Source organism: Wasmannia auropunctata, unplaced genomic scaffold, assembly GCF_000956235.1.
Source record: "Wasmannia auropunctata unplaced genomic scaffold, wasmannia.A_1.0 LD336076.1, whole genome shotgun sequence".
Taxonomy (NCBI): domain Eukaryota; kingdom Metazoa; phylum Arthropoda; class Insecta; order Hymenoptera; family Formicidae; genus Wasmannia; species Wasmannia auropunctata.
This window is the reverse complement of record NW_012026814.1, coordinates 4,859,866-4,883,003: the sequence shown is the minus strand read 5'-3', so window position 1 is coordinate 4,883,003 and position 23,138 is coordinate 4,859,866. Positions and strand designations below refer to the sequence as shown.

Sequence of the window (23,138 nt, the reverse complement as noted above, 5' to 3'; positions counted from 1 at the left end):
TGAGGCCATCGTTTCCGCTTGATAATGCACGCGGCATGGAATATAAAACATCATCGATCACGACGCAAATCAAATCTTTATTGGCGCGGAAAGCGCGGCGGCGTAATAATCCGCCGTGCCGACAGCAACCGTAAATCACGCAACGCGATAACAGAGTTATTAAGAAGGTACTTTGACAAGAACTACTTCAACGTTGTAATATCCGGAACTATTCTAACACCGAATGGAAACGTCGATATATATTTCGGTATATATTTTTCAAAGTTCATAAAACAAAATCAATATCAAAGTAAAATTAATAAACGCATTCTATGTAATTAACAAAATTGCTTCATATCATGTACGTATACTTAAGCAACAATATACGATCTTCTGAAAAAGATTTAATAATATTAGACTTTAACAATATTGTAATTTTTAATTTCAATAAAGATATTATTAATAAACACCTACAGAACATAATATAATTGTTTCAATAACATTACAACAAAATTCTCTCCAAAATACGATAATACGTTTCCCGAAGATTTTTTTCACGCTGAACACGATGCCGTTGGTAGAATTTGCTTAGCATACCAGGATTTTGAGTAAATTTAAATGAAAGAGGCCAAAATGATGTTTTTGGCCACTTTAACATTTTTTGCGACAAAAAGGAAACTAATTTCTAAATAAATTCAGCGGCATCTGAAAGTATAATTCAAGAGCTTTCAGACAAACTTTGGTTCATGACCGTACGACTTTTTTTCATAAAGTTATGACTATTTAAATTTTATACTAGACAAATTCGATCAACGGCATCATTCAACACAAAAAAATCTTCAGGAAACGTATTAACGCACTTCAAAGAGAAAAAGTTTTTTTTGTCAAACTGTATAATACTTTCTCTCGATATTAAAAAAAAAAAATTATATCAAGAAGATGGAAATGTTATTTTTACCCTCCATGTACGTCAAACTTTTGTTATACATCTTCCACTAACATGAACATAATTAAAAAAGTATTTCTTTCTGACAATGTAGCAATATTGATAAAATTGTAATATTTTAATTATGAATTTATTATTATAAATTAATATTAACATTTTTGGAATAAGACAAGAAATTATTATTATAAAAACTTTAATAATTTACTTTAATAATATAAATAACTTATTCTAAAAGTAAAGTCTAATCAAATAGAAATAATTTAATTTTAATTTAAAAATGTTCTAAATTCTCTCTCTTTGAAGATATTGTTATTTTCTATCTAATATTTTTTCCTCTCGATTCGTGAAAATTGAAGGGCTTGCTGCAACAGTGAGCTAACCCATATTTAGTAAGAAAGTAGAAAATAAATTTTAAAGTTAAAGTGATAAACTTTCGAGTTATTTTCTCCGTTTTTATAAAATGTTATAAAATGTGAATTAGTCCACTGCAGCAAACCTTTCGTTTATTAATAAAAATATATTTTCGATAATACTACAAAAAAAATATCTTCATACAAGCAAGTTACATCATCCACATTTAATGTTCTGTTTTATTTCAATATTTAAAAATAAAAATAGGTAATTCCGAAACAAGAATACTGTTTGCTTGCCTTATAGGCTGTAACACAGACTTCTCTTACTGTTTCAATTTTTTAATAGAGAGCTGTAGCAAAGATTCATTAATTTTTATTACACGATTGCTTTTTAAAGACCGACCATCCAGTATTATTTCGTATGTTCGCGCACGGATCCGAGGACGAATCTAATGGTTGATTTTAATGATGGTCCTTATTGTTAAATTGTGACAGAGAGGAAATTAGTGGCGCGGCCGTAATGAACGCGTTTCCGTTGCGCTCCGTAAAATGAAATTATTAAGACGCAGCAGCAGACGGCACTTCATCCTCGTTCCAGCTGTACTTTCAATTTCCTTTCAATCGCATCGACGAAGGCCAGACACGCGAACTTCCAGCCGCACTCCGCACCACGCAAAGTGCCTCAGCTTTAAACGCGACGAACAAAGAGCATCCAATCTCTCGATATCCACGAGTTTCAAGCGCCTGCAGAGAGTTATTGACTTATATATAACTAATCTTGTTTTATTAACTTTATAATTTATAACTTATTAATTTATAAAATCAATCTCACAGTTACGTTTTAGCAAATTCATAACACGTTTCCGCAATCACATATAAAATTATTTAAATTCTTGAGAACCAAATCTAATCCTTTTACGTAAAATATTTAGATATAACTCTTTAAACATTCTTGAGAAATTACAGAGTTTCTCCTCAAAATGTCAAATTGACAAAATTAAATAAAATTGATCGATTAGAAAGAAATATCTTGATAACAACGTTTGCACAGAAAAAACGATTTTATTATCTTATAATAACTTAACTAGATACCGATCAGAAAAGAATTATGTGGGACGTTCAAGCTAGTTGTAAAAATGTCAAAATTTTTTACAGTAGATTACAACGGGGTAATTTGAATAATTTCAACAATTTTTGACCTTTTTGAACAATTTCTCGAAAAGTAATAATTTTATCCTTAAATTGAATATGTAGCAGAAAACTTACAACAGAACTTTAAAGAATACTCGCCCAATATATAAAAAATTATTCTTTAAATCTTGAGACGCAACGTCATTATCCGATTTACCCCTACAATTTTAACAAAAATCAATTTTGAAGGATAATTTGAATAACATTGAAAATAAACATTAATATTACAATAAAAACCAAATCTTAAATTTAAATATTTTTTTAAACATTTTATTATATTTTCCAGATCAAATTAAACACAAATTAGAAAAACATAAAATAATCATGTTAGTCCCAATATTTTAAGTACGACAAACATAAATGAACTTTTTAACATTGATATTATAATAAAAGCAAAACTTTATATTTATCTATTATGTTTTAAATATTAAATTGTACTTTTCAGACAAAATTAAACAGAAATTAGAGAACCTCTGACTTCGAGATATTTAACTCTTTCTAAAGTTTTCTGAAACGCTACTAAACACAGCCGGATGCCCAATAGAAGTTCTAGGAACTTCATTTTCATCATATTTGTTTTTGTTTAGATTGTACTTTTCTGTATGGAACATGAAATAGTTGTGCAGCTCCTAAAACCGAGATCACACCATCAATGACAGCTGTAACGGCTTGTTCCAACGGCTTGCTCTCTTTGCTATAATTCAATCGAGCATTCTTCTTTTTATAATGTTGGACCAGACCCCGTTTAGCCCCGGACACCAGGTCCATATCACTCCTCGGAATCCCTCTCCACCATCGGGTGTTCTAATTTGGCAGGAATACTCTCGGTGGTTTTGCCTTGTCTTACCGAGAGGTGGCGATCGCTTTCCAGAGATCGTGTTCCGAATTGCTAAATGCCGTAGAGCATTGGCAGCGCATTTCAGAACACCGTAGTTCTGGGTGAAACCTGGATCCTCGGCACAGTAAGCTGTCACGCAGCGCCCTGCGCCACGATCGCCACTTTTTAGATCTATATATTATAACTAAATTTTTAGATACTTTAGCAAAACCGTTCTTTCCGTATGCGATAAAGTTTTATTTCTGACTTTCCGGAAGAGCCGCGTGATTTCCGGGCACATTTACGAATCATCGTGCGATGGCAAACTTCGATCGAAGAACTTCCTGCCTTTGGCTTCACGAACAGCTGGTGGATGGGCAACGGTGATAAAGACGTCGAAACCGCGTCAACGTGTTCGTCATCGTAAAGAGCTCGGCCGCGCCAATCGTCAGCCGATAAACCGCTGCGCGCGTCCTCGGCGTAAAATCACCCGTCAGTCTTTCGCCAGAAGCGACGACCGTTCCGCCGCGCCAGATGCGGTAGCATCTTTGCTAGAACGGGCGAAGGAGGGAACGAGAGGGAAAGTCGCGGCGGGATGATCCGTTAGACGAGTAATCCCTCGACCGGCCGCATCTCATAACACGTTGCTGCCGCCGCCGTCGTCTCATATTGGTGCCAAAATCCGAAGGACGCGCACAAAATCGCAATATGCCAGATTTATCCACGGTCAGGGTCACACCCGAAAGAAGCCAGACAAATCGCGTGCGATCGAGGCAAAGCCTCCATGCGTTATCGCGCGAGATCGTATGAAAAGTATGTCAAATTATAGAAAGATAAATATTTTCATATTGTACCAAATACCGCCGGTGCAGTGAAATGTTTATTCAGAATCGATGGAGCGCTTATCTTGTTGAGCCCACGACATGCCAGATTTAGCCAGATTTTACTCATCTTGACAGAATTTTAATCTCAAGATTCAAATGTGTGAGATATTGAGTATTAAAAGACTTTTTATCTTCGGAAGCCTAATAAACAATTTTTATAGTACTGAGATTTTTTATTTTTTAATTATTTGTAACTTATTACATTTCTCTAATAAATACGTTACAGATACATTAATTTTCTATATTATCGTTTTAATTAGCCTTGAGTTTTTATTATTGTTGGTTAATAAAAAAGGCTATTTTCAGAAATTTTTTTACAATATTTTTGCGACGGATTTTCGTAGAATTTTATTTATTGTACATACATGAAATTATTTTCAGCAAAAATTTGGTATAGATATTTTCATTAATTTTAAAGTTATTAGTATTCCAATAGGAAAAATACGAAATATATAATATTTCGGCTTGAATGATCTGAAACAAATCCCAAGAAAATTTTCAATTTTAATAGTTGAAGCCAGGCATAAATCTTGAATTTCCAAAAATTCCAAAAATTTAATCTATTTTTTGCTCTATTAAAGATTAATTTTTATGCAAAAATAACTTTTAACTTTAAACTGACGTTATTTTGTTATTTTTCACTTTTTCTTCTATTTTTCCGAGAATATATCAACTATTTATAAATGAAAATTTTTGCTTTAAAATTTAGATTATCCAGAGTCGAGATGTATCATGTACACCGCGTTTTTGTAGTGTCTTGTTTAAACACTAATAACTTTAAAATTAATAATAAATTAAACATACCAAATTTTTGCTGAAAAATAGTTCATATACATGTAACAAATCTACAAAAACCTGTAAAAATCCGTAGCATAGATTAAAAAAAAAATCCCGAAATAGCCTAATTAAGTTTCCAAAAGTGAAAAGCTCCTTAAAGATTCATCTATCCCAAACAAACTAAAATATAATAAAAGAAATTTAAATTGTACATGCTATATATAAATTTCCTTCGCCACTCCAGGCTCTATTTGTTAACACAACTCAACGCAGATGGTTGAAGCGACCAGGTAGAAGGGCTTAAACTTTCTACCGCGAGTCCTCGCGAAGATCAAGCGCCATCGACCTTCTTCAGCCCCGGGTACCGAGTACTCTCAGCGTGTAGACGCACTCGAGGTCGACCTTCGACAAATTCTATTCTACAAACCTACCTTGTTGACTTCCTTCTCGATGAGCTTGTACTTCTTGCTGCGTGCGAGCTTCTCACGGCTGTCCGCATTCGCCACCTCGAGCTTGTTGCGTTGCTGCTCGGCGACACGGAGCTTCGTTTCTGCCTGTCTGGACTCGGCCTGATAGGCCTGATAGGTCTTCATGGTCGTGTGCAGCTCGTGCAGCACCCGAAGTATCTCCTCGTGCGTCTCGTAGCCGATCTCGCGACACTGCAGCAAGAAACGCCGAAAAGATGTAATCGCGAATGAAAACAGCGCAAAGAGTATAATCTCTCAGCAACGTGAAATTAATTAATGGGTGTTTTCCATTTAATAATAGAAGTCGACACAAATGTCATTCTATCCTTCTTGGCATTCAATGAGTAATAAAGATACAACGATACTTGTGTCGACTTATGTCACTAAATAAAAAGCACCCAATATGAATTAGCTGCAACAGAGGCGACATTTCCTCTTCCGAAAAAATTTACAGTTGTATAAAAAAACGTGTGTAAATAAATTTAGACATACATATAATAAGCGCGCAATGAAAGATTTATACACGAGAATTACAAAAGTAAAAACAAGGATGTCTGTAATTATACACTCATAAAAAAACAACTATAAAGATTACAACTATATAAGTTTTATATGTAGAATTAATGTAACATAGTTGAATAAACTATCTCACAGTTATTGCAGTTGTAAAATAATGTATAACTCGATAAAGGTGAGGACTATACAAGTTTTATATATACATAAAATTTATATATAGTTGAATAAACTATTTTATAGTTGTTATAACTACACTGGAAAAAGAATCTGGTTGCATTAACTGGAAATCTGATTCAATCAATATATCTGTTCAAAAATCAGTAAATCAAAATTCTTGTAGGATTTACTTATTGTTAGATAAACTATTTAATTATTATGTCTATTCGAAAATCGATGAATCAGAATTTTTGTAGGATTTGCCTAGCAGATGAGTATGATTAATTCCTTCCTGTTAAATATATTATACTGTCTTATTGATATATCAATTAGAATACGCTACGTTCAACGTTAACCAGAATTCTGATCGCATGTTTCTTTTAATTAAAAATTTTATAGATTCACCTGGAAAATATTAACTAAATTCTTATAATAAAATGTATCAAATGTTTTAATTGTAAAATATTGAGTCAAAATAAAATACCTTATCACAATAACTAGAAATTCTGCTAGTTGCACAAAATACATTCTACCACATGACACATACACATGTCATGTTAGTACAATTAAAACATTTTTCTCAGTGTATAAAATAGTTTATTTAACTACATAGTTATATATTGCAACTATAAAAAGTTTATTCAACTATGTAGGATAATTCCGGTATATACGCCGCATCTATTAAAAACTTAATTTATCAGATATTATTAATTATGGTTAAGGTAAATAAACTATACCAGTAAAAACTTTAGACTGTTTACTACTATAGAAAAAAATATTAGAAATCCAAAATATTTATTTTTTATATTAAAAAAAGAATTTTTTAAACCCTTGCATTTTTGTCGTATAAAAATATGCGTTATACGGCTACTCACGGGTGAAATGAATGACTGAAAAAATATACAAATAATCTAAAAAAACACTTGTATTTTGCTGTACTCTATCCTTTATAATTCCTCTACACTGTACCATGAAATAATCACGAAGTCTTTTATATTTCCTACAATAATCATTTTATATAGATTGTAGATTATAACTTATGGTTGCGCTACTTATTACAGTGATAAATTGATTTAACTTACAATAATTTTATAAATATTAACAGTAAAAAACTGAAATCATAACACAATACTAATATAACATAAAAGTATGTATAACATAACATAAAAGTGATTGCGAGAAAATTACTTTCACTTTTTTATTTTTTCTGACTTCTGCGGCATAAATTCTCGCGCGGCGTATGTAACGAAGTTACCCTACATTAATTTTAAGTAAAACTTATATGTACAGTTGTCATCGCATGTTTTTCTCTGAGTGTGAAGGATCGTGCAAGACTACGTCGAGAATTTCGTCATGTTGGAATCAGCACTCGTGTTCGTTCTCGGTACCCGATTATAATCAATAGCGCCATCAAGTCGTGGCGAAACATCGCGGCGCGACGACGGTGAAATGGAGACATTCGAGGCAATTAATTCGACGAGACAATGGAGCAGTCCAACTTCTCACGATACGACATACGGTGCGACGCGCGATGCAATCGTGCACGGTCCTGACTATCTGCTATAATGGTATCGTGTACCGCGGAAGGGGAGGGGGGTGTATGACACTCACACGCTTGTAAATTCGCTGCACGTCCTCCATCACCTGATTGAGGCGACCCACGAGGTGGGTGCTGTAGACCTCGGACAGGGCGGCATGATCCCTGCTGAGGGACTTGGTCTCATTCACGAGCTGCTGCCAGCAGGCGTAGCTGGAGAACATGGGCCATTGTTCCCGCCTGCGGAAAACGATCGATAAGAGGCGATGTTGAATCGGCAGCGGATATGCGTGTCCCGCGCGCGCGTCTACATCGACGTAATTACACGGCAATTAAATCGGTCGCTAACGAGCCGATTTAAAGCGCTCGCGCTCGCGTCGCTCGGTCGTCTTGCAGCCCAAACGCATATCGTTCCGCCTTTACATTTGTACACACGTAATAGCGATTGTCCCACTTGCTCATTCATGCATGCAAAATTCACTATATGTATATCTTTACAATTTAGATTTAAATTAAACGACGTTTTATAATGCTAAGCAAGGTGCCTAAAATTGCCTTAGTTTTACAAATCTAAAATTGATTAGATATAGTAAACGATTCCTGGCCGTATTAGACACATATTTTTTCTACAATTTATTTCCCATGATCCCATGGAATTATATCCCATGAATCAGATTTATTTTATAATTTATCTATCATTGTTTTTTTATCTAATCACAATTTGAATTAAGATATAAAGAAAATAATCTCTATAAAATGTATAAGCTTGCCTTAATTCATTTGTCATTCACAATATCTATGAGAAAGTATGAATTTGTTAACTATTGCGAGACGACAGCAAGAAAAGCACACGTGTTTTCCGTTTCTACTCGTATTATAGAAATTCCGTTTTATTTGTTTATTTGTAGTAAATTTTAATTTATACATATAAACATTTTAAATTAAACATTACATAATGTAGAATCAGGGATCTAATAGTCAACAACTTAACAAAATATAAAGAAAACATATTATATACCTTTTTATTTTATAGAAATGAATAAATATTTGACGAATACTAACAAAACTATTTTTATTCATTAAGAATGTTCACAACAGACAAAAGAGAAGCTATCCCTTTTTTACTTTAGACTTTTTTACTTTTTTACTTTACTTTAGATATAAAATAAAAATAGTTGTTATTTTCGACTACTCGAAATGAATCTATCAAAAAATCGATGCGTTTAATAATATAACGAAAGACTGTACATTTGGAAATTTCTTAAAAATTGAAAAATTTTTAGATAGAGAGAAATTTTTGCATTAATTATATACCTATATTTATATACATATATTATACCTATATTTATATACATATATTATACCTATATTTATATGTATATTATATACCTTTACATTTTATATCAATAAGATATATCTGTAAAAATTTGAATGCATTGCGAAGCAAAGCCCATTTTTCCGATAAACAAATAATATTTTATTATTTTAGTTCAACAATAAAAAGTGATTTCCACACAAAAATAAATCTATCAAAAAATCCGCGTGTCTAATAATATAGCCAGAAATTGTAGATCGAGTGCCTGAAATTTTTTCGATTTACAAACAGACCTTTTGTACCTTTTTTTGTACAAATAACAAAAACGTGGTTATAATCCTCAATATGCATTACGTAGAAAATTATTTTATTATAAACGTTTGCGAACGATACTTTTAAAGCCACAAGTGGGCCATCTAAAAAAAAGGTTATCCGGTTATCGACCACAAAACCTACTTTACGATAATTATAATTTCTTGGGGAAAGGGTAAACGAATGTGACGATGTAACCCCGGATGCGTCTTCGCAAAGAAGCGAAACTATCGATTCGCGATATCTCCCAGAGCGAAATGAGGGAGACGCGCAAGAGGGAAACGATGAGAGTGTGTCGTCGTGGTTACGGATTACGTTTTATCCGTGTGTATCCCGTGTACGTACCACGAGTGTACACTGTGCGCACGAGTGAGGCGTCCCTTTTGTGGATGCTGAATACGGCGCACAAAAGGGGCGCCCCGCACGTTCACAGGGTTGAATGACGAGGAGGAACTGGGGCATGTCGCAAATGCGGCGCGCCAGCAGATGCTGTGCACGCGCGTGTAGGACGCGGGAAAAATGCGAAGCCGTCCACTTTTCTGTCGTTTCGCCCATCCGTCCGTCCGTCCGTCGCAAAAGTGGAGCGCGGAAAATGTCAATCGCGTCAATACCACACGTGGAATAAATACGAGAAATACAAATCGTCACGAGATATGCGACAGCTGTATAATTCATAAGTCTAACAACGATGTTTATTTATTAATCATTAATTATGTTATGACGTTATTAACAATGCAATGAAATTGCTGTTATTGTGATAACATTAACAATGAAATAGTTCCATAATATCGAGATGATTTTGCATGCAAACAAAAGTCTTTCTCGAAAGGAAAATTCAACAAAGAACAACAAAGTAATTAGTGTTTAATTTTCATACAATGACAGTATAAGAAAAAGTATTTGCGGTATATGAAAATTGCTTTCTAAATTGTTATTGTACAGCCTTGGCCATAAGTATAAAGTACCTGTACAAATTAACGTAAACGTTTTATTTAATAAAAAAACAATTTTATTGAAAAATAATATTAATTCTTATAACCATTTTAATATTTTCTTGGTTTTCTTTAACTTTTATTACCTTTTTTTTTTCAAGAAAATAGAATAAATTGAGAATGCTTTATACTTATGGCCCAAGACTGTAGAAAAATCATTTTACTATTATAAATCAAATATTAAAAACATGACCAGGCTGCAGAATATTATTTCAATGTTATAAATCAAATATCTAAACTGATTTTAATATCGCAAATAGACTGTCAAACATAATCTATTTATCCTAGTCGTGCTACTTTTAAATATTGATTTCTATCTTCTCCATATATTAATGATCCAATATTGACTCTTTAAGGAGAAAAAGAAACATAATTTCTTGAAAATGTACTTAAAATATTTAAGCTGATTTATAGCTGATTTTAGTTTAGAGACATTCTACGATAAATATTTAAGGTATCTGGATCAATCTCAGCGCACCAATAAATTATGCATTTCATGATCGAAATGTGTAATCATGCATGATCAAGGTCTACAGCACAAATATATAATCGCATATTTAATCAAAATTTACGTAATGTAATCGTGAAACAATTCGCGTTGCGCAACGTGATGTAATGTAATAGCGCAAATGTATAATGTCGTGTTATATGGATGCGTCAATTGCGTCGTTTCAATTGCATCGTGCAACACGTGGTGCACGCGCCTGAATTACAGCGAATTAATTAACGCGTGCTGCGTCTTCATTAATCATTTAGCATCGCAATCCGCGGCAAAATTAATTTTTCTCATTGTTTTTTTGCCACATTCCGCTTTTTATAAAATTATCCAATTAACAAATCTCTGGCGTCATAATTTAATTCTATCTATAAAAAAAGTAGACGTAAACATTTAAAATAATTACTGCTCGTTTTAACTCTTCTGCTAAGCAGCTAATTTTCTTACGATTAAAGAGCCACCGCAAAATTAAATGTTTTTTCGTCCGTTTTTAACCTTGCAGCCTCGCACGCTTCGATCGATGTATACATATATCGACTGATTAATGTGATGATACAAACATCAGATAAAACAGATCAGTGTGCGTTTAATTATTTTTTTATTACGATTGGTTTCTGCACTTAAATCCAGAAAATCTAAATTAAAAAAAGAATTAATCATATTAAAGAATCACTGAGCACTCACTAATGTTCTCTGTTCTCTCTGCTAAACGCATATATTTTTTCCAATGACAAGTGAGGTTATTAAGTGAGGTTACTATCATGTATCTTTTTCTTGATGTACATATATATACAGGGTATCTCGGATTAATGTTTGTGGAGGATCTTTTACTCGAGAATTATCCCGTCGCATATCCTATTCATATGATTTTTTTACTTACTATCATAACAATGTAAACCATCTATTGGATAAATATTACAGATACAGATGAAGTATGTTAAAAGACATTTTTTATATATTTACATTATATTTATATTATATTAATGTTATAATTAACTATATTTCTTTATATTATTGTTATAACTAGTCATTCATTTTAGTAGACATTTATATATTACATTATAGATAGTTATAACTGATTATTTATTTTAGTAGAAAGATGAAAGGTCAGATCTATATTGCCTTCTTTATCTATATCTTTCAGTGGGTTACACAATTTCTGTTATAAGCCCAGTAAAAAAAACACGAGAATGGGATAATATGCGACGGAGCAATTCTCCTCAAGTAAAACATTCTCCGCGAACAAGTATTAATCCGAGTGTTATAACACTACAAAATGCGTGATATCGTTATAAAATTGACTTTTTAAAAAAAAGTAAAAAGGATGTCAAGTGTAAGCGCGCTCCTAGAAAAAAAACTTGTATCCAAATTAAATATAATAATTTTTAAAAAGGATAAAATCTAAGTGACATCTCTTTTTGTACTTATACTTTGATGTTAACTAACTTTACTTTAGTGTATGTATATTACTATTACTTAAAAGAATTATAAAAAAATTGATATCAGTAAATGGCGTCAAATTAAGTAAAAATTATGTATGGTACCTTATTATTCAATTACTATTACTTGTATAAAAGATTTTATATCAGTAAATGGCGCCAAGTTAAAAAAAAATATCTTATTCAACCCATGTAATGTGTACCTATATTGTTTGTATAAAATATTTGTTGTCAATAATTGATGTCAAATTGCACTCTCATAAAATAATTACGTTACAACCCAAGTTATATGTATGTATAATACAAAATGAAAAAATTAAATCTTAATAAAATAATTTTTATGTAAAAACACTTGGCGCTTTTTATTTTATTTAATTTTCTGATTAAATTTATTACTTTAAAATTGTTTATTTATTATTGTTTTTCTTACTAGGTCTAGCAGCGCAAAGTGTTTTTACATAAAAATTATTTTATTAAGATTTAATTTTTTCATTTTGAATTGTATATACATATCACTTGGGTTGTAACGTAATCATTTTATGAAAGTATAATTTGACACCAATTATTGACAACAAATGTTTTATACAAATAAATATTAACCTTGACATGTGTGTGGAGAATAATATATTTCATTTGAGATTTTATAATGCTGAAAATGGCTCGAATTGGCTGACAATGAGCCGAAATATCTATCCGTCTATATATCCATGTATTTAAAAGTATTATTACAAATTGATTTTTGCGCACTAACAAGAGAACACACGGAAGTGTCCCCCTCCGATTTAAATGAGCGTTGGATATGTTAAAATACAAACAAAAATAAGATAGTTACAATTTTTTATTGTAAACTTATTGTTAGTAAAAGTCGGGCGCCAAATTCATGTAGGTGAATTAGCGCATAAACGAGTACAGATTGTGTGCGTACAAAAGCGTTTATAATTATTTCTCGAAAATGATACTTCTGAAAATAACTTTATCACACATGGTTGAATTTATCTTAAAATAATCTTTAATTTGGTTTAAAAAATTCGAAAAATTAAAAAAAAAATGTTTGATTGTGAGGGTAAACAAAAAAATAATTAATAAGAAAATTAGTTGAAATTATAATTATAAAGTATTCTTAAAGCCATTTAACTTTGGTTCAAACATTTTTTTCTATCTCTCGTAGTTTTGATGATATTCGCATTGAAATAGAAAAACCGATTTTTTTCTAAGGAATGTTTTACCCCCTTAACGTGCGACTCAGCACGTATAAAAAAATTGTCAGTATCTTATTTTTGTCTATATTTTAACATATCCAAAGTTCATTTAAATCGGAGGGGGACACTTCCGTGTATTCCCTTGTAAGTACCGCGCTTGACTCTCATTAGCCTCTTTTGTCCTTAATTTAATAATTAGATTACTGTGATGCAAATGCAAATTCGTGTAATTATCTTATGTATTTGCAATTGTTAATGTCTCCAAAATGATAAAATTGTATATCTTACACAATACATTCCTTTTCGTGATTTATGCATTCTTTCTTTTCTAATCTAAATGTCCTCTTCGCTAAAGACAATGTAAATAGGCACATTCAAAATTGGAAATAAAATTAATAGACACAATAAATGTACTTATCGTACTTCTGTTTCTGCTCCTTATGCCTCAACTGTATGCTCCTGGCCATCTTGTCGAGGGACTTGCTGTAATCCAGCTCCAGTTCCGCCCTTTTGCGGAAGAAATCCTGGAGCTCGGCCACGAGGGCGACTTGCGCCTCCATCCTCACGTCGAGACATCTCAGCTGCTCGTTCAGCTGTAGCCGTATATCTGCAAGCAGAGAAAAGGGGGAAACCCCGTCAGTGCTCGCGAATCCTGATCACGCGTTTTGGGTGTCGCACGAAATACACGAAGACCTGTAAAGTAATCCCCGGAAATTGATCGCCGCCGAAGCTTGCGAGTCTTCTAGCAAATAAATTTTGGTCTTCTCAAAGTCGAGACCGATATCGATCCGCTGCTACCTCGAAGGTCATAAATTTACGGGGACTAAGAGGAAAGGACTTCCGCCACGAGTTCTTTCAAAGTCTTCAGGATCGTTTTCGAAACCGATATTCATACTGAACAAAAAGTGTTTGGTATTCATAACTATAAATGAATGCTAAAATAATTATGACTAAGAGCTCCATTTTTTATATATAATTATTATTGTTAATATTAATACATATTAATACTAACAACTTTATATTTATAATTTTACCAATTGTACTATAAATTAAATCGCAATAACTTACTAGAAATAGTGGTAATAACTATAAAATAGTTTATTCAAGTATGTACATTAATTCTACATATAAAAAATTTGTATAGTTATCACCCGTATTATCACCATTATGTCTTTTTTTCTAAATGTAAATATAACTATTTTTTTCTCAACCTTCGTTTACCATTTAAATAATAATTTAAATTAAAATAATTAAAAAATGTGCAAAAGAAAAAAATAAAAACAATCACTTTCATGACAGTTGCATGAATGCATATCATAATTGTAATGATCATGATGCAGGTAAAGCAAAATATAATTTGCATAATTAAAACCACTAAAAATAATATAGTTGGCATAAAAATGACTACAAATTATAATTAAATTATGATAATTGCAACCATTTTTTTCTTTCAGTACAATTTTTTTATCTCTTTCGCAATCGCTCGAAAAATCGATGATACGAATCCGTATCCATTAAGTCTTAACAAACATTATTAACTTGTAGATGCTATCTTATTGTTAGAAAATTAACTGTATAATTAAATCACTTTAAGATATAGATTTTGATCGAATTTCTTTATTCAGTTTTTAGCGCCGTCTACGGCGATCCTCAACATCGAAGTCATTTTATTCTCGCATCGATAACAATGGCAAAGAGGCGTATGCTGCGTGGAATAATAATGTCTCGGGGATGACGGGTGTCGTGAGGAAGGACTTTGACACGATCGTGTCAGAGACTTCCGAGACTCTCTCTCTCTATCTCTCTCTCTCCCCCCCTTTCTCTTTCCCCCTTAGTAATCCGTATTCCATTAATGTTATCCGCGAGACAATGACGAGAAGGAGGAACGATGTCTCGGCTTCTCAAGACGACTAAAGCTAAAAATAAACGATCGTACGCGACGCGAAACGATCTATCGTTTTGTATCTTTGCCGAGACGGGAAAAGGGAGAGAAAGAGATGCTCATACTCGCGCTCGCGCGTACCGCGTGATTTATTGTCGCGGCCGTATCTCGTTTCCGTTCCGAAACTTCCTTCGACTCCGATAATAAACGGCGCGAAGTGACCGCGGTCGAATACATTGTTCACATAATCCATCGTCGGCGCGAGACTAGAAATAATTTTCATTTCTCTCGTTCTTCATGCACTCAGCGCAGTTACAATCAGAACAAATGGAGTCTCTCTCTATCAGTCTCAAAAATCTTAGAAAATAGTCCCCCTCAGAAATCTCTTTAATTTAGCCAGAAAAAAACATTCGAGGACTTCAAGTTCTTTTAAGATTTCCCCAGATAGTTCTGGCGCTCTGTCCGATTGAGAGATTGAATCTATACTTCAATTCCCTCAAGTTTTCGGAGAAATGATTCTGACTATTACCGCGCTTACATCGCTCGATCTAATTTATAATATTAAGCTTGACGGATGCTCCCGAAGCGGAAATACCATTTCGCCGCGTATCCGCCGTCGCGTAAGCGTCAATCAATCAACGTAATTGGACGATGGTTGGGAGGGCGCGGGTGCTCCCAGAGCTGCTGGACGGTGGTTTAAGGCGCTCTTTCTTTCATCGAACCGAGCAATGATTTGAACAAATCGTTAAAAGAAGAGAAAGGGAGAGAGGGAGAAAAAAAGGTCCGGCGATATGTGAGCGAATGTGTGAGCGGCGCACTTCGAATCGAAATGGGCGTTTCTGTTTATGACAGATCAAGAACGTGTAAATGGTTCCAACGTCGACGTCGACGTTCGTCTCGTGTTTTGCGGAATATCGTTGATTACCCCGAAAAAGAAAAAAAGGGAACGGAGAGGCCTGGGAGAAACGTCATTCTCGACCACATGTCAGTCCGTTCCACGTGTTACCAATTATCGGGGGCTCTAAACGGGATTGGTTCATCGGCAGCTCAGTCTCAAAACTCACGAATGGACCATTTATGAGCGCGACGGCGGCGTCCGACGATAAATGTTAATTCCGGGAAATATCCCAGCGTGGATGAAAAAGTACGCCGCGGTCTTTTTTTTTTTGCCGTCATCACGGCCCACATCTTAATCGTCACATGTGGCCAATTAGGTAGACTAAAACGTAAGGAAAATTTATTTAAACTGAGTATTTACTGAAATCTTATGAAAAAGAGAATTTCCCGAATTTTTCAGGCACTTTTATTCGAGATTCTTGATAAGATTAGATAAATTTTTAATGCAACTTTGAAATAAATTGGAATACAAGCAACGCAAAAGGTATTTCTACTAATTTATACTTAACTAATTTATATTTAAGGTACACATGTACCTTATAAATTAGTAGAAGACAGTGATTCTACAAAACATTATATAAATCTCGAATAGAATAAGAACCGCGAATTTATAGGATATAATATGGAAATGGACTCAATATATATAAAGCATATAATATGTATAAAGTATCAATGAACTTCTTTATTATTACGTATTGTTCTGACTTCTTTTATAAAATTTCACGAGATGCACGAGAGAGATGTGTATGGATATTAGATAATATGTTTGTCATATTTATTTTTCAGATTTATTTACTAACTGAATGTCGATTTGCAACATTTTGCAATCAAGAAAAAATGATCAAAGGGCTAATGTTTCCAGAGACAGAATTCAAATTTAATAAGTAAAAAAACTTCAAAAATTTTCCTGAATATCGGTAAATAAAATTCCATGAAAATCATTGATTTTCAAGGATAAAAAAAAATTCTCTAAAAATTTCAGATTTCCTAGATTTTTTTAGGTAATTAACACTTTGTTAAACTTTAATAAGAAAGAATCGAAAGTCAATCTAAATGTAATTTTAAATTTAATTAAAAGATTATTTGTTTTCTTTCTGTTTCTATTACATTTATAGAGATACCAGTCTGATAACTTAAAGAAGAAATTCTTAATTAAAATTATTAGGAGTACAATTATATATATATTTAGTTAATATTAACAACTTACATCAAAAATATAATAAATTGGTGTTTGAATTAAAGAAATAAGATAAAATAATTATGTTCTGTTTATCAATATTCCATATTACTTGGTTTTGTGCCTTTATTCTGTAAAATTTCTCATATTTGTTTAACGCGATCTTTCTAATTTTAACGGAGCACTGTAAATTAAAGAGACCGAGGAGTGAAGAGGAGACACGTCAATCTTGACTTGACTGTCTCGTTTGTATAATTCTAAAGGGAGAATCGATACCAAAGAGAGGCTTTCTGATAATCACTGCCTATCATTTATTCCAAATTTAACATTATACCTCCGCTATCATCGTTATATAAATTTTACAAATTGTTTGTATAATTTAAATAATTTTAATTACTAAAATATTATAATTAATATTACAATAGTAATACTGAAGAAAATTATGTTCAGAAAATAATTGCCAATCAGATTTATAATAAAATGATAAAATTATTATACATTATTACACATTATTATATAAAATAATATAAAAATAACTTTCTTATAAACCAGTTTGACATTTATAATTAATTATTTTGCTTTTATCTATTTTTTCTCATCTCTTTCGATTATTATTAATGGAAAAAGTTTCACTCGGTTTGTCTGATATCCCGAGAGAACAACGCGGGCAGAGGGTTTTCCAAGGGCGAGTTTCGATGCACTCTCGGACGGGAGGGAGGCCCTATCGATTTCCTTACTTCCGCGCGCGTGATTCATCCTTCCCGAAAGGACGCGGAGCGATCTTTGACCCCGAAACGCGGACGAGACGCAGACATGCAACCGACACACGGAGGTAAATAAACGCATTCTCGAATGCACACAACCGGGGCTTCTCTATACAGGGCACCCCAAAACGACAGGTCTCATTGCTTTTCTGTGGATTCAAAAATCTAAACTCAAAGTCTATACTTTTTTGAAAAAAAAATATAGCAAGTCATTTCTAAAATAATTGACGAAAACGAGAACCTGGCAAATTCCCTTCTTCAGAAAAGGAAACAGATGGCAGAATTGTATCTTGCAATTAATTTCGAGCAAATCTCGAAAGAATTCTAATTTGAAGTTTATAAATTATACGAAAGTGTACAAATGATTAAAAAAATGGAAAGCTACGGACGATAATAATAAAAATGTCGCCTGTATATAAATCGATCAAAGAAAGTGCAGTCGGAAAAATACAAATGGAAAAATATTCGACGTTTCTGGGACACCCTATATGCGCACCCCCGCTGAGTTAGTCATCTAACGAGCGAGAGGTCGATGTATGCCGCGCATCATCGTGGTCGGATGCATCGACTGACAAACCACTAACCAATGAGGGGAGGATAACAACGAATCGCCCGAACAACCGATCAACAACGTCAATCACAAGAGGAAGGGAAAAGGTACCGCGCGACGCGACGCGACGCGCGCTCTCGTTGTACTTTGAAGACGGAGAATTGCGGCTTACTGATGATTAACTAGACCGCGATAGGCACTATTAGCGAAATAGGCTATACGATGCAGCAGGCCGTTCGTTCCCATTCAATCCCGATCTCTTCGAATGATCGATTATGATTATAGTGTCAGTTACAATTAATGTATACGGGACGTATGATGACACAAAATTCCAATTTTAAATGAAAATTTCGACAATCAGATTAATATAATATTCATACCTACATTGTAATATATTGTCATAATATAAATATAGACTAGTATTAATAGCAATATCAATATCTAAAGCGGAAGCTAAATATCAATATTATTGCATAGTATTGATATAGGATTTGATATTGCATCATATTATTGATTAATTATTGATCTTTATTAAAATTGTGCAATATATGTGTACTGTATCAATCATACCTTTGCTAAAATATAGTATGCTTGTAAAATATTGATCCTGTTGTATAGATCCTATTGCGCAAGCTAGAAGTTGTTAATTCATAATGACATTTTTAAGTGTTAAGAAACCGCGTTGTCAAAATTAAATAGTTACTTTCGTTCACATAAACTACATGCAAAAAAATATCATTTCTAATACTAAAAAAATCAATTATTCAATTTTAGTTTTCTTCTTTTAAATAATGATTATATCTTAAAAAAAAATATTTTCTTCATAATAGTCTTAAAATATCACTCATTACTTACTTAAAACAAAGAATATTTAATTTTTTTGTATGTATACACACATACAAATTATATACTATAAATTACTTAAATTAAATAAATTTTATTTATTTCAAATATTTCCATAAATTCATGTATCCGCAAATCTATCATAAATTCAACAAAACCATTAAATTTATTTAAAATATAATTTGAATCCTAGTTATTTAATTGTTCGATTAAGAATATAAAATTAAAATTTAAAATTAAAATTCGATTTGCTTATTATTTTCACTTTTCTTTGATACAATTTTATAATATTCTTTGAAGAATTATAAAGTATTCTTTTTGCGAGTACACGATAATGGCTTTCCAAAATTTGTGATAAACACATTTTTAAGACTATTATCAAAAAAATATTTTTGTTAAAGATATTTATTTAAAAAAAAGTAAATTAAGTAGTCGCTTTTCTTAGTAATAGAATTGATATTTTCTTATGTGTATCTTCTAAAAAAACTAATCATGCGTCTTTGTCTCGTTCATTAGCACACGTAAAACGACAATCATACCATTTAAAGAAGTCCTATCGTATTTAAAAATAATGTACAGAATTTGTCTTCAGTAAATTTTATTGTTGGTTTGCTCGGTGATTAGATGTTGACTGACTTTCATTACAAATATTTTATTAAACACAATCAATACATATTTTTCTAATGACAATTACGTAAAGTCGTATTTATCAAAGTCAGATTAAACTAATAATAAGAATTAACTAAATTATTGTGTAATTTCATTGAAAGTTATATCGAGAGTTATACTGAATTATTTAAAGAAGCCATAAATATTATTGTATATGATATAATTATAATTAGAATGATATTGATCTAGAGACCGCAAACACGCAACAGTTTCTTAAAAACCTAATTTTATTTTATGATTACTTTAACAATTATTTTTATTTTTTTAATTTTAATCAGATTATGTTTTTATATACTGGTATATATACACATTTATGGACATAGTGTCTGTGACATTTTTATTTTCATCTATTTATTTATCTAATCATTATGTTAATTCTAATCTTATTTTATTGGCTAAAGAAAATTCTGAGAGTCCTAAAACTGAATGTTTTAGGACTCCCCAACTAAATGTTGATATTGATTCTATATATTTTCAGATAAATATTAATTATTTTTCGCCTACATACTTTTTGCTCATCCTTTTAATTTTGGATTATTGCTTTGCAAAAACAAGCCTTAAATTTATATTTAATAATGTAGTTAATTTTAACTGATATCGCGGAAAGCGAAATATGTCAAGAACATCGAATTAATTATTTAAATAACGTCATTTTTCTATACTCTGGATTGCAAATCTATATAACACAGATGATCTGTCGCAAGTAAATAAATAAAAACTAATTCAGATATAAACTTGTAAAAATTTAAGCAAATATTTTTTTTATTTATAAAAAATAAACTTTTTTATAAAATAAATTTCAAAATAAAAGAGACACTGAATATCTTGTTATTCATAGGTTGATTTTCCAGTCAAAACGATAATGCGCACATAACTCGCGTCTTTCAACGTGTTTAACTAACTTTGTGGCAAAGTCGGCGATGTGGGACGAAAATTTCAAGAATATCATCGAAGACGAGAGAAGAATACCGCACAAAAACGTGTCTATGCTCAAAGATAAAGAGAAAGAGAGAGAGAGAGGGAGAGGGAGAGAGGAAAGAGAGACAGTCGAGAAAGCAGCTGCGCCTAAAAACCACCCACGACAAAGCGCGAACCGGTTGCAGCGCTGCATCGCACCCCCGCCGCGACCAGAAATACGCACGTGTATGTGTGTGTGCAACGATTATCGAGAGAGAGAGAGAGAGAGAGAGAGAGAGAGAGAGAGAGAAAGGGAAAGCGAGGTCGAGTCTTTAGAACGATCCCAAAATACGTTCAACCATTTTATTCTCGAAGATGCCGCGATCGCTGTATGCGAAGAAACAAGTTTCTTCGTTGTGCACGATCTCTGATCGAACAGATTGTGCGAAGAATGGATAATAATTACATATCCGAAAAGTATAAAAACTCTCTGTAATAGATGTCATTGCCGATTAAAACAGCTAAAAAATACACATGTCTGTGCCTAAAATCTTTCAGTGAAGCTATAATGTAAAGTCATATTATAAATTAAAAAAGATATATGTAGAACATTTGTCATAATATTTGTTAAAGTTAGTATTTACACTAGATATATTAGTAGATATATAATATTTACAATAGAATATGCGAATTATCCAAATACAAATTGAATTAAATCGAATCAGATAAGATTCAATTCGATTCGACAATTTCTAATCTAATTGGAAGTAGGTTCGGATACAATTCATATATATTGACAATTTCATAAAATCATATTTCTCTCCAATATAAGCAAAATAGTTACAAAATCAAAGAGCCGCCGCAAAAATCGCCCGTTTTCTGGACCTCGATTTTTGAACCAAATTTTATACTAAATGACTAATCATGATGAGACAATAATCGCATAAAATTTAAAAGTTGAGCATATGACTGGTGTGCGAAGTATAGGGACTCAAAGTTGTGCCTATCTTTTGAGAATGTTTGACACTATTGTATTTTCATTGCCTTGATATTAAACCTCTGGGAAGTTAGCACCTCATTTTTTTTTAAATAAATTTTTCGATACAGTTCTGAGTGCATCTCAAAGAGTTCCAGAGTTCCTGCATAAAATTAAAAATAGTTCCGGCGAATTAAGCAAAAAAATCTAATAAAAAAGTTTTGGGGTGCCAACTTCACAAAAAACAAAAAGAAAATTTGAGATAACTCCTCAACCGTTAATACTAGAGCTTTGTGTATTAAGAACTTTTGTTAGAACTCTTGAGGTGCTACTCAGAACTGTCGACAGAACTGCCGGAACTGTTAAAAATTTTTTTGCTCTCGAGTGATAGAAAAAATTTTTAACAGTTCCGGAAGTTCTGTCGACAATTCTGGGTAGCACCCCAAGAGTTCTAACAAAAGTTCTTATCACTCGAAGCCGTGAAATTAATATCAAAAAAGATATCGCGATTTTTCGTTTCACGGATCGAAAAAGGACCCCACAAGAATCTTATGAAAAATGGGTTTCGGTCAAATTAGCTGAAACTGTGCTATTTTGTAGTTTTATTCATGCCGATCAAAAGTCTCCATGGGCCGAAACCATGAAAATGAACAGTTTTTTTGCTACGGCATCCTGAACATGACGATTATTGCGTTTATGTATGGGCTATTCCACGTGAAGCGGATCAGTCATATCTCAGAAATTTTTTTAATTTTGCACAAAGGTAGTACTTTGGGAGACAGAATTTTGTGCCAAAGAATTTTTTTCTTATTGCAAAATTAATCGAGATATAAACAATTAAAAATTAGACTACTTTATTTTTCAAAAATTCATAGCTCTGTTACTAATAATGCTAGCTAACTGCTTTTTTTTCAAAATACGCAAAAAATATTCTAGTTTACGACAACAAAATGAAGATTCTAAAAATAAAATGGTCATTTTTGCTTCAATGTTGAATAACTCGGTGAAAAAAAATCGCACATTGCTGAACGGGTGCTGAAATTAAAGCTAAAGATTTACGCTTTCGAACGATGTAAACCTCATTTGCGTGCAATTTTTTAGTTTAGT

General features: G+C 32.4%; 1 protein-coding gene across 6 annotated transcripts in view; it reads right to left on the bottom strand.

The window, feature by feature from the left end:
- Positions 1-23,138, bottom strand: part of LOC105449330 (SLIT-ROBO Rho GTPase-activating protein 1-like) — a 108,952-nt gene that overhangs the window by 17,940 nt on the left and 67,874 nt on the right. For all 6 annotated transcript variants that reach the window (XM_011688480.1, XM_011688482.1, XM_011688483.1 and 3 more), the window contains 3 exons: positions 13,800-13,983; positions 7,698-7,863; positions 5,379-5,606 (listed from right to left, as the gene is read on the bottom strand). In XM_011688480.1, coding sequence (XP_011686782.1) covers positions 5,379-5,606; positions 7,698-7,863; positions 13,800-13,983 — 578 coding nt within the window. The remainder of the gene's footprint in view (positions 1-5,378; positions 5,607-7,697; positions 7,864-13,799; positions 13,984-23,138) is intronic.